This window comes from Trichinella spiralis, assembly GCF_000181795.1.
Source record: "Trichinella spiralis strain ISS 195 chromosome Unknown Scfld5, whole genome shotgun sequence".
NCBI classification, from domain to species: Eukaryota; Metazoa; Nematoda; class Enoplea; order Trichinellida; family Trichinellidae; genus Trichinella; species Trichinella spiralis.
The window spans coordinates 244,286-254,913 of NW_003526944.1; the positions used below are offsets into that span (position 1 = coordinate 244,286).

General features: G+C 33.2%; 5 protein-coding genes across 5 annotated transcripts; all 5 read left to right on the forward strand.

Annotated features, from left to right (window-relative positions):
* Window positions 1-1,578: 1,578 nt before the first annotated feature.
* Tsp_03724 (putative PDZ domain protein) lies at window positions 1,579-4,582 on the forward strand. Its single transcript, XM_003374480.1, has 5 exons — window positions 1,579-1,961; window positions 2,036-2,239; window positions 2,356-2,571; window positions 4,323-4,403; window positions 4,484-4,582. The coding sequence occupies exons 1-5, from the start codon at window positions 1,608-1,610 to the stop codon at window positions 4,580-4,582; spliced, it is 954 nt and encodes a 317-aa protein (XP_003374528.1). The 5' UTR covers window positions 1,579-1,607.
* Window positions 4,583-5,989: 1,407 nt separating this feature from the next.
* On the forward strand, window positions 5,990-6,703 carry Tsp_03725 (hypothetical protein). The gene is made up of 3 exons (XM_003374481.1): window positions 5,990-6,241; window positions 6,418-6,450; window positions 6,560-6,703. Exons 1-3 carry the CDS (start codon window positions 5,990-5,992, stop codon window positions 6,701-6,703), a joined length of 429 nt encoding a protein of 142 aa, XP_003374529.1.
* Window positions 6,704-6,713: 10 nt separating this feature from the next.
* Tsp_03726 (hypothetical protein) lies at window positions 6,714-7,483 on the forward strand. Its single transcript, XM_003374482.1, has 2 exons — window positions 6,714-6,959; window positions 7,427-7,483. Exons 1-2 carry the CDS (start codon window positions 6,714-6,716, stop codon window positions 7,481-7,483), a joined length of 303 nt encoding a protein of 100 aa, XP_003374530.1.
* Window positions 7,484-7,624: 141 nt separating this feature from the next.
* On the forward strand, window positions 7,625-9,096 carry Tsp_03727 (hypothetical protein). Its single transcript, XM_003374483.1, has 3 exons — window positions 7,625-7,755; window positions 8,803-8,968; window positions 9,007-9,096. Exons 1-3 carry the CDS (start codon window positions 7,625-7,627, stop codon window positions 9,094-9,096), a joined length of 387 nt encoding a protein of 128 aa, XP_003374531.1.
* A 302-nt stretch (window positions 9,097-9,398) lies between these two features.
* Tsp_03728 (hypothetical protein) lies at window positions 9,399-10,122 on the forward strand. The gene is made up of 4 exons (XM_003374484.1): window positions 9,399-9,469; window positions 9,501-9,561; window positions 9,853-9,957; window positions 10,048-10,122. Exons 1-4 carry the CDS (start codon window positions 9,399-9,401, stop codon window positions 10,120-10,122), a joined length of 312 nt encoding a protein of 103 aa, XP_003374532.1.
* Window positions 10,123-10,628: the final 506 nt, after the last annotated feature.

The window sequence follows — 10,628 nt, forward strand, 5'->3', positions numbered from 1 at the left end:
TTTATTTTAGACGATTGCAGCAGATTGATGGAATGACAGTGCAGAATATAGATCTATTTGCTGAAAAAATAAATCATTACGAAAGTGCTTTAACGCTAGTTTCTTTGTTTTTATGTATATTTAATAATGCAATACGAATTGGTATGTAAATATTCTACTTGCTATTTCGATGTTTTCCGTTTACTGTTAAAAATGCTCCGAATTTACTATTAAAAATTTAAAAACAAATTACATCACGATGATATGGGTAAATCAACAATGATTTATTTGTTTGCTATACTGTAGGTAAAATGTATTAAATTTAGCTACAGTATGCGGAAAAATGTAACAGAGCAGTTGTAGTTTTCTTAATGATTGATGCATTATAGGCAGTACTTAAATTAGTAAGCGTTATTTATGCTAAAATGTTTTTTCTTTACTCGTGAAATTTAATTCAAAAAGCAAATATGGAATTATAAATACCTGAGTTTTTCATATTTATACTGTAGTATAAGCGGCTCTAGCAGCTGGTTGAGTGATGATTTTGTTATCTACTTTTTTTGATTTGATGTGTCAGCATCTATTGTTTGTTTTCTGCTTCTTGTTTTCATGTTAAAATATCAGCTTACTGCGCATTCGGTGTATGATGCTCAGTTCTAGATAAGTCTAGTTTTACGCACTGTATTTTCATTGAACTGTTTAATCATTTGTTTTTCAACTGTTGGCAAATTACAATATCTCGTTGAACTTGCTAACGACAACGGTTTCACTGGTAGAACTGACTTAGCAGTGATGTTGGTTTATAGAATTCAAGAAAAGCTAATAAATCATGATGGTATATTTGTTAGATGAACATGTTGATTCATTTCTACATAGTATAAAGTTGTCGATTATTTGGAAACGTGTTCTTTTGACCACTTTTGTAAGTTTGATACTGTCACGATTAGAAAGCAAATGAAGAAGCTCGCTTGTCATCGAAGATGCTCGCTTATTGACGATTTAATAGTTCAACCAGCTGCTATTATTTAACCGAAAACTCGGCCAGTAAATATTGACTATATAGAATGGTCCGTAAATGGATCGTGCAGCAGTTGAAAAGCTCAGCGCATCGGTCGTGACAAGCGTTAAACTGGACAGACCGGCTTCTGTCATACTGTAGTTTGCGCTCAGGTAGCTTTTTTGTCGGACATTGCTGCACAGTTAGTTCTATACCGTAACGGTATTTTCCTTCCATTACTCCATTGATTTTTGAACTTTTTTGCCTGTACGGCTAATGTGTGAACGGTTGACAATGCAATTAAGCTTTTTTCCTTATGAAAATGGTCTCTCCGTTTTCTGTTTTTAAAATCAGTTTTTTTTTGTCTTTATGCGCATTTTTGCTCATTGCCGACAGTTATTTTTAGGTCGTGTCTGGATCTTTTGATGAAATAGAGAGAGAAAGAATGAAAAAAAGCTATGAATTAAATCACAACCGGTTTATTAGGAAGCTATGTTCTGCTTTTGCGCGGTGTTATTTTATTTATTATTATTATCATTATCATTATTTCAGTCGCGACATTTACAAAATTTGTTCGCTGTATAAGCAGTAGTAAATTTTTTAAGAGTCTGGCAAGAGTGTAGGAGTGGCAATGGCGTTGCCAGCTGATGCTCCAAGAACACGACTTTGCCATTTGATAAAGTCTAGTATTGACCAAGAGTATGGGTTCAATTTGCATGCTGAAGCAGGCAAAGGACAATACATCGGCAGTGTAGATTACAATAGTCCGGCAGACAACGCTGGCTTATGCCGTGGTGATCGTATTGTAGCTGTGAATGGTGTTTATGTGGCCGATCAACCGCACAAGGATGTTGTGGCCAAAATCAAAGAAGATCCGTTGCAATGTCGGCTTACTGTCATCGATGAAGCTGGAGAACTTTGGTATCGTGAGCGCAATTTGACTGTACCACTGGAAGATGAATTCGAAGACAATACTGTTTCAGAAGTGAGATGATTGTTTGTTTCTCTTATGAACCTGTGAAATTCAATTTGAAACAATTTTATTATCGCGACTTGCAGCAGAAACCTTTGCCCAGACTGTGCACGTTAGTACGGTCGAATGTTAATCAAGAGTATGGTTTCAATTTGCATGCCGATAGGGGCAGAGGTCATTTTATTGGCAAAGTGGACATCGGCTCGATTGCCGAAAGAGCCGGTTTGGAACAGGGCCAGCGTATTGTCGGCGTCAACAACACGCTCATCTATGTGTCATCGTCGCATAAGGTTCGAATAGCTCACATTCTAAACATAAAATTTTGCAATTTATATTTTACAAAAAATAGAAGAATATTTTTTTTTCTTCTATTTGCTCATTTCACATTTGAAGCTCAGCTTTTCAGGATGTTGTACGATTGATTAAGCAGGACCCATCCGGCGTGCAGCTTTTGGTCGCATCACCGTCAGTTGACGATTGGTATCGCAGCAATGGTGTTGAATTTTCTTTCACAGAAACCGAAACCTGGCTGCCAACGGTGGTCACTGGTGAACAGCGGAAGGATAATAACAACGGTTATGTAACCACTGAAGGAGATGATCATATTGACGGCAAGTTCAAGGTAAGCTGAAAAATTGTTCATCATCATCTTTTTCTTTTCAGTCAGGACAGCAATAATGTTAGTGTACAATAATTTGTTGCATTTATTGAAATGAATTTTTCAAATATATCTTTTTATTATTTACTTTGTTGTATTGCTTTTCCGTGTTAAATTGGCAAACTTTGGCGTGATATCTGTCTAGTTTTCTAAGTTGTTTCGCAGTGCAGTGACGTGGTTGTGTTTGCACGCATATTGGGTAAGCAATTGAAAGCATTTTTCATTTTCAATGCGATGACATTTGCTTAAAAAGGAATTATTTTTTCCATTGCTTACACTTAAAAAGGAAGGTAAATGCAGAAAGTTTCATTTTAATTGTTCGAATCTGTCTAGCCGGCGACTGACGTTTTCAAGCATAGAGTGGCAGTGCTTTGCTTTTTAATTAACTTGTAAAATATTACGGAAATGATTGAGAACGAGCCAAACGTAAGTGGACAAATTCCATACAAATATAATTTATCTCATCGATGAATAAGTGAATATTATTTTCAGCGGTGAATCATTGTTGATGATTACTGTATCAAGTTGTAGATTTTGTTCAGTTGTTAGCAGTAGACTTGAGAAATTAGAATTCTATTTGTGATTTGATCATTTTGGTTTCAAGTTTCCCAATTTCAGCACTGCAGTTACTAAAGAATTTTCATTTTATAATGTGTTCAGTTATATAATACGTGTTTAGTGTAACTGTTTCGCATGTATTAAATAACTTTACGTGATATTTTTGTATGTAAATGACTTTCAAGAAACATTAGAATAAATAGTAAAATGCTTTGATGAATGTAATAGAAGCATGCAAATGAAGACGAATTCATTTTATGATGATTATATTCAAGAAGGACATTTAAGTATATTTTGAGAATGCAGTCTTTAAATGGTTTCCATTACAATCTGCTTGCGTTCACTATCTTTAGTACATAAATTCTTTATTGTCGATACTGATTACTTCACAGTGCAGTATACGATTGCATAATATGTATGTTTTTTTCTATATGGAAATGATTTTCCTATATTTTCATTTGCATACTGTTTGATTCGCATCGTTTTACTTGATTTTTAAGTTCTTTTCATACAAGTTTGACCTATTAGAACAGTAGAATATGTGAGTAAATTTTATTCAGTTGTCCAATCTTGTAATTGTGATAACCATTTTGATGCAATTTAAAAATATTTCAGCTAATCATTTGATGAGTCATTTGTTTTGAAGAAAAGATTAGCATGTTTATAATCTGTTGCACTTTTCTGATGACTATTTTGTAAACATGGTTTATTTATCAACTCTTGCGTATTGTTGTAATGTTTGCTTTTAAAGCATGGGTAAATTTATTTGATATGTCATTTTTGATCTTTCTATTTGATTGAATTGTAAAATTTTATCTATCAACAAGCGACAAAATGAATGACACATTTTTTCGACACTAGTTGTTTAGCATCAACAGTTCTTCCTGTCGTTGTTTCAGCTTTGTGCAAAGTATGATAATAACGATGGTGGACAGTTTTGATATTTTAAAGAAGCAAATTAATCATTATTATCAGTTGTGCAATGCGCGATATGCAGTTGAACAAGCAGAGACGATATGATGATGATGAGCTGGATGTTGTAATTAAGAAACGCGGATGTATTTCACACACGTTTTATGCACATATTTGTATAAATTGTGTTGAATATGATTATTTTGTCGTTTATCGTTTGTGATGAGTGTTGTTTGTATGATTAGATGGAAATAACTAAAACGACGACGCCCATGACTGAACCAGAACAAGGAAAAGTATCATTGGAAGATGTGAATGATCAACAGGTGAGTGAAGATGTGCAATGATAGAGGAACTGCTTGCTTGTCTTCCGCTTCATTTTGTTTTTGTTTTGTTTGATTTTCAGTTTGGTGCTGAATCAGCAAACGGAAGTTCCTTTAGCAATCACTGTGTCAGCCAAGAGTCACAGTCTTCGCGTAAGTTAATTTTCTTTTCTGATATTTGAAAAAAAAGAAAAAAAATTTTTTATTGCCATTTTTACGAATTTTAGGCGATGGATTGGGAGATTTGTGGGATTTGACAGCCGCTGAAATGCGTCAGCGTTTGCTAAGACAGAAGAAAGTTGATCCACGAAGCCAGCCGTTGAGTTTGGAGAAAAAATATGAAATTGCGCAAAATTTATGAAGTAGCATCATTATCACTCATTTCAGAGAAACATTGATTTATTTCCATGATGAGCCACGGTGCTCCAGGTGTTTTTTGCTTGACAGCTTGTAATTGAGGGGAAATTTGCTTGTACACACTTTATTTTTAATCTTTGTCTGTCGTTTAAAGATTTTTTTATTGTAAACTTGTTCTGATTGCATCATCGATTTCTCTGAAAGCTTGTTCTGCTTATATTTTGCTTTTATTGATCTATATAAAAAATTTTAATGTTTTTCTGATAAAAAACAATCAATCGCCAGGATTGTTGAATGCTATTGCGATTAAACAGCTAATTCTGTCATTGGAGCGTATTTTTCAAGGTGAAAACAGTGAAATGCAATGTGGGTGTGCAAAATAAAAAGAAGTATTTCATTTACAAGTATTTAAAGCAGAGCGCACTGCTGCATCGATGCAGTGAAACGACAACGTAAAGCGTACGAAACGCAATGTAAGAAAATGAATAATTTACAGTAAGAACAGTTTTCAAGTTTCATTTCATAAAAGAATTTTATATTTCATGCAGTTTATTGTAAACTGTGTAAATGAACAAAACGTGAACTTTTATGTAAATAACATAGCAATTTGTGTGAAAAATTTTACAAATATTCAAAAAAACAAAATATGATCGCCTAATTTATGAATTAAATTGAAAGTAAAAATATTTACGGCTCTTTTTGCTAAATTTATATGATTTTTTGCATACTATTAAGTGAATTAAAACTTTCTGCTAATTTTCATGCTCATGATGGAGTACTTTATATTTTTGAATTGCGAAAAATGTACCACAAAATGCAAAAAATGTAAATTCATTAAAAAATTTATTAAAATTTAAAAAATAATATGAAAATGAATTGAAAACTTTCTTGCAGCATCTCTTGGTCATTTCAATTAACATTTGAAAAAAGATGAATGATTAGAAGTATTGTATTGGTAAATAATATAAATTAATAAATGTTAAAAAATTTAAATTTGTTCTGAAATAATTTTTTAAAAGTATTTATGAAATAAAATAAAAAATTTTTTGAAATTGTTCAGTATACCTGATTTTCTAAAAATCAGCACCTCGAAGGAAGTACAGTAAGTTTAGTACCAGATTTGTGTTCCGCGGCAAAGTGTCGAAGGCGTGCCTGTTTTAACGCGCTCGGTTTGCGCGCGTTGTCGCCCGCCCGTTGGCCTTAGCTTTCAATTTGTGGCTGTTGGAATTTTTATGGGTTACGGTGGTGAGATGAAGCGTATCAAAAAGAGACTCTCACAGGCATTCAGGCCGACCACCACGTTGCTTGCATGTTCCGGTTCGCAAGTTTTCCCGCCCCCGCAGGACGGAAACCCATCGGCCAACGGTGATTCAGTGAACATGCGCTGTTCGCGTTCTGCGAATTGCCTGATGAACGATTCAATCAGTGAGCTTGCCGAAAGGTTTCACGAAAATGGGCTCGTTGAGGACGAAGGTGATTGGCCAGTATTTGAAAAATTAACACTTTCATGAAATATGCCATTGTTGTTAACTTTTTTCAGTTAATTTTTAATTTTTGCTGCGTTTCAATTATAATATGTTGTTTTTTGTTGCGAATTTTTTTTAAATTCATGCTTTTGTATGAGCGAGTTCTGTGTGAACATTTGGAGATTTACTTTCAGTTTGTAAATTTGCTTTCAGCCGCCGCTAGCCACGTTTTTTCCGATTGATTAAATATACGCAACTTGCAGCTGTTGTTTCTCTCTACTTTTGCTTTTCAATTGGTTTGGAAATGAAATTTATTTTTGTGAATATGTTTTTCAGATGTTATTCTTGAACAATATGAAAAAACATATCCGGTGGTACCGGCGAGAACGAATTCCTGCTTCAAGAAGAACCGCCACGCTTACATGGGCCGTTTCAACGATCAATGTGTCAAACGCTATTTGGCCAGTTGTAAGTCATTAAAATTTCTTACATGTTTTTTTGTTCTCCGTTGACGCACGCATCCGAGCAGTATTTGAAATGTGTGTGTGTGGCGAGGGGGGCGGGGTCTGTCTGGTCAGCTTTATTTTATTGCTTTTTGCTTGCCGTCAACTTCTTGCGTTTCTTTTGTTCGTCTGTCAGTGGGAAGTGTGGCTTTTGTTTGCTCTTAGCTGCTTATCGGTGTGAGTCATCTCTGTCTTGGCGCGTTGTGCTCACTTTTTTCCCTTCTCTACAACCAGTTTGTGCAGTATTTGGTTAATTTTTATTCTATTTGTTATCTGATGTTTGAAAATTAATTTCAGTGTGACATTTTTAATGTCTTTCAGTTTAGATAAATGTTTAGTTTTTATATTATTGGTTCATTTCTTTTCTTTTTTTTACAGAACATGGTTGATTTCAAAAAATATTCTTTCTCAGTTGAACAATTGCGAATTTTTGAAATGCACGAATACTTGGGCTAATGTATTGGAAAAAAAAATTATCATCACTGGAATGCATCGCTTGCACTGTTAGTGTTACAGTCATTTTTTTTTCTTCAATTCTTTGTTGACCTTTAATTTCTGAGCAATTGTTAGTGGTAGAAATTTCACAACTTTTTCGCATTAAATTGAAATTTTATTTCATTTACAACGAAATATGTTTAGGGTAATAATTTTTTAAATCAGATATGAAATGAGTGTAAAATTGAAATAGTATTTTTTAAAGTTTCTGTTTCAAGAAACGCCAAGTGTTGAGCTCAGTCAAATAGAATTTATTCTCTAAATTTACAGTAACACTATGAGGGCATTTTGTTTGCTGAACAATCATCATTTATATTCTATGCAAGATATGAAATGAAAATTTCATAATTTCAAACGTGAAAAGCTTTTTACATTAGTTTCCAGTTTTATTTTTTTCAATTTTATGGATGAACAAACACGTGACATTTTTTGGAAACTTGGTAGGTTTTATTATTCATTTTTGCACATTTTTGAACTGGAACCACGCTTGTCGATTTTATTGCAAGTTGAAATCGATTCATCGTCACTTTTTGGGTTGTTTGCTTATTCAGAAAGCTGACAGAAATGAAAATTATTAACCGAAACAAATGTGTTGCTTGTTTATTGATGCATTGAGTAGTGGATAGAAAATTTTTTGCTTAAATATTAATATAAATATATATGTATTGACATATTTCTGTGGTGAGTGAAATTTGATGGCAGTTTTAATTTTCCTTCAATGCACAATTTCATTATTGAGTTGATTGTGATCAGTAAGATCACAAACTTCATTGCTTATTTAAGAAGGCATTCAAATTTTGATGCAGAATTAAATAAATTGAAATTCCCGTATGCAGTGTTCGTGTTATTCTCTTGAATAGTTAGTCGTTAGTCCGTAGGGAAATGGGAAATTGTGTTTGGAAATCAATTGAAACCGATTTTGTCACAATTTTTATTTAGTTTCATTTATTTTTCATAAGGAAATATTTTAACTTGCTTGCACGCTATAACCTACTCTATATATATATTATAGCGAGAGAGCTAAAGCATTTCATACTTAATTGTAATAGTTAGATTTTTTTTGAAAGAAATTATAAATCATTTTTTAATGAATGGTTGAAAGATATTGCCATAATGTGTTATATAATTATTTTAATAGGAAGGAAATTATGTTGTCAATTGAATATTGTTGTGAGGACTGTTGGTTTGAACGTTGGTAATTTTATCTGTTCAGCTACTTGATTAAATTATCGGTGCGCATTGTAGTCTGCTTATGAACGCGTTGATTAATAAGTTGTTTTCATATTGAACTTCTGATTTTTTGTGTGAAAATTAAAAAGCAAACATTATTTGTAATAGCTCTAAAATTTTTTTTGAAGAATAGTTGTTTTGTGATTCGCTCCTTATCGTCTACATGAAAAAATGAATTGTATATATATATATATATATGTGCTGTGTGATCTAAATTTCAAACGTTTTAATAGAGGAAAGAATGCTGCATGCAGAATTTAGGTTGGGCAATTGAAAGGACATTTTGCGAAACAATGGTTTTCCTGTGGTATATTCAGTAATTATTTTTTTAACGTATCTGACACTTTGCAGCGGCACTTTTGGGCAGTTATTGGTTAGCATTCAGACAGGTTTGAAATGGTTACATTTTTTGTATCTTATTTGTTGCTTACGTTGTGAATGTTGGAGTGGGAGGAGGAGGAGGATCCGCCGCCAGGCACTTGATCTCGTCGATGAAATGACAACGCATGAGAAAAATGTTTGAAACGCTGATAATGATGATGATTGTTTCTCTAGAATTTATGCAACATTTTGCGTTCACTGATGATGAGAATGGCATATGCTTCTCACCTGCCAAACGGTGAAAACATTACCGTTGCCTACTAGCACAGCTAGCTAGCTAGCTTGCGGTTTTATTTTTCATGTTGACGTAGTGAAATTTGAGATCTGCTAATTCTTCTTTTGTGTTTTCAAAACTACTTCTCCATACAATTGAAATTGGGGGTGAAACTTTGAATCATCCATCCATCATACATGTTGCTTTTTTAAGCAGAAAGCAGAAAATTTTGCTTCTTTTGAGCAGTTACAAAATGAAAATATATTTCAAAACACAACAACAGTGGCAAAGTGAGGTTTTATATATCAGTCGTCCGATGGTCACATTTGGAAAATAGAATTTTACATTTAAAATGTGTTCAATTTGTCCAATGCGACACACGCACACCCATAGACGACGACTATTTGCTTCAATGAGTGTGCAGTAGTGATTATTATTTGCGTTGTCCATTCAGGACGACGACGATTAGCATCAATTGTGACCGGCAAGCGGAAATTAATCACTTGTTCTTACTGGTTTTAGGCTAATATGCTAATGCTTTTGAAGTATTTTAGCAATTTTTCATTGCTACTTAGAAGGGTATCTCTGATTGTAGTATGTTTTTATGCAATTTGTTTGATTGTCTTCTCTACGTTTACAGATTTGTTTCACTTGTCCAACATTTGAATACTGATTCTAACTGAGCAAATTTTGAAAGTAATTTTCACTGAGCATTAGTTTTTTTTGATAAGACTGTGTATTTCACGTGAAAAACAAATTGCAGATTATTTTTTTGGAAAAATTTAATTTTTCTTCTTCTTGTGAAGAGATGGGAGATTTATGTGAACCGACTTTCTACATATGCATCAGAGATTGTGCTTAGAATGATCGATTTTCGTGAACGATTGATCAGTTTTTATCATGCTACAATGGTTGGAGCATTTTAGCTCATTTGAGTTGTGGTTTCTTTCTTTTTTTTTCACTCAGTAAATGCATTTAACATTATTAATGCAAAATTCCAGCTGTGGTGTTCGTTAGCCGTTTCAAAAATTTTGGAATTTTCAAAATCACACTTTCTCAATTTATGTTTCGTATGACAAACAATAATGCAAGAAATGGATGGGTGGATGCGATTTAGTGAAGCTATCTGTGATGATGCTGATGATGATGATGATGATGCACATTCGCTTTATTGATAGAAAATGCAGCACGCTTATATTATTACGTGCATAATTTTGGCAATGGCTGTTTTGGTTCTGAGAGATTTGGGCCCGACTAATTTAAATTTTTACTATCTTGCTTATTTCAGAACTTCAGATCTGTACGGATTTTGGTTTCATTGGCATGTTTTTATCACTGTCATCTCATTTACTCAGAAAATAAGAATAGAATTGAATTAGATAAAGAAATAATAAAATTAAAGAATGTTAGCATGATGAAAACATTTTGCAATATGCATAAAATATACCTTTTCTATCTCAAATATTCCGTACCAGGCAAGAAAATTAAAATTTTGCATCATTGATTTTATTCATTACAATGCAATTAGTATTGCAGAAATTTTTCAATGAAAAAAACAATTTCAGATTTATACGGAAACTTT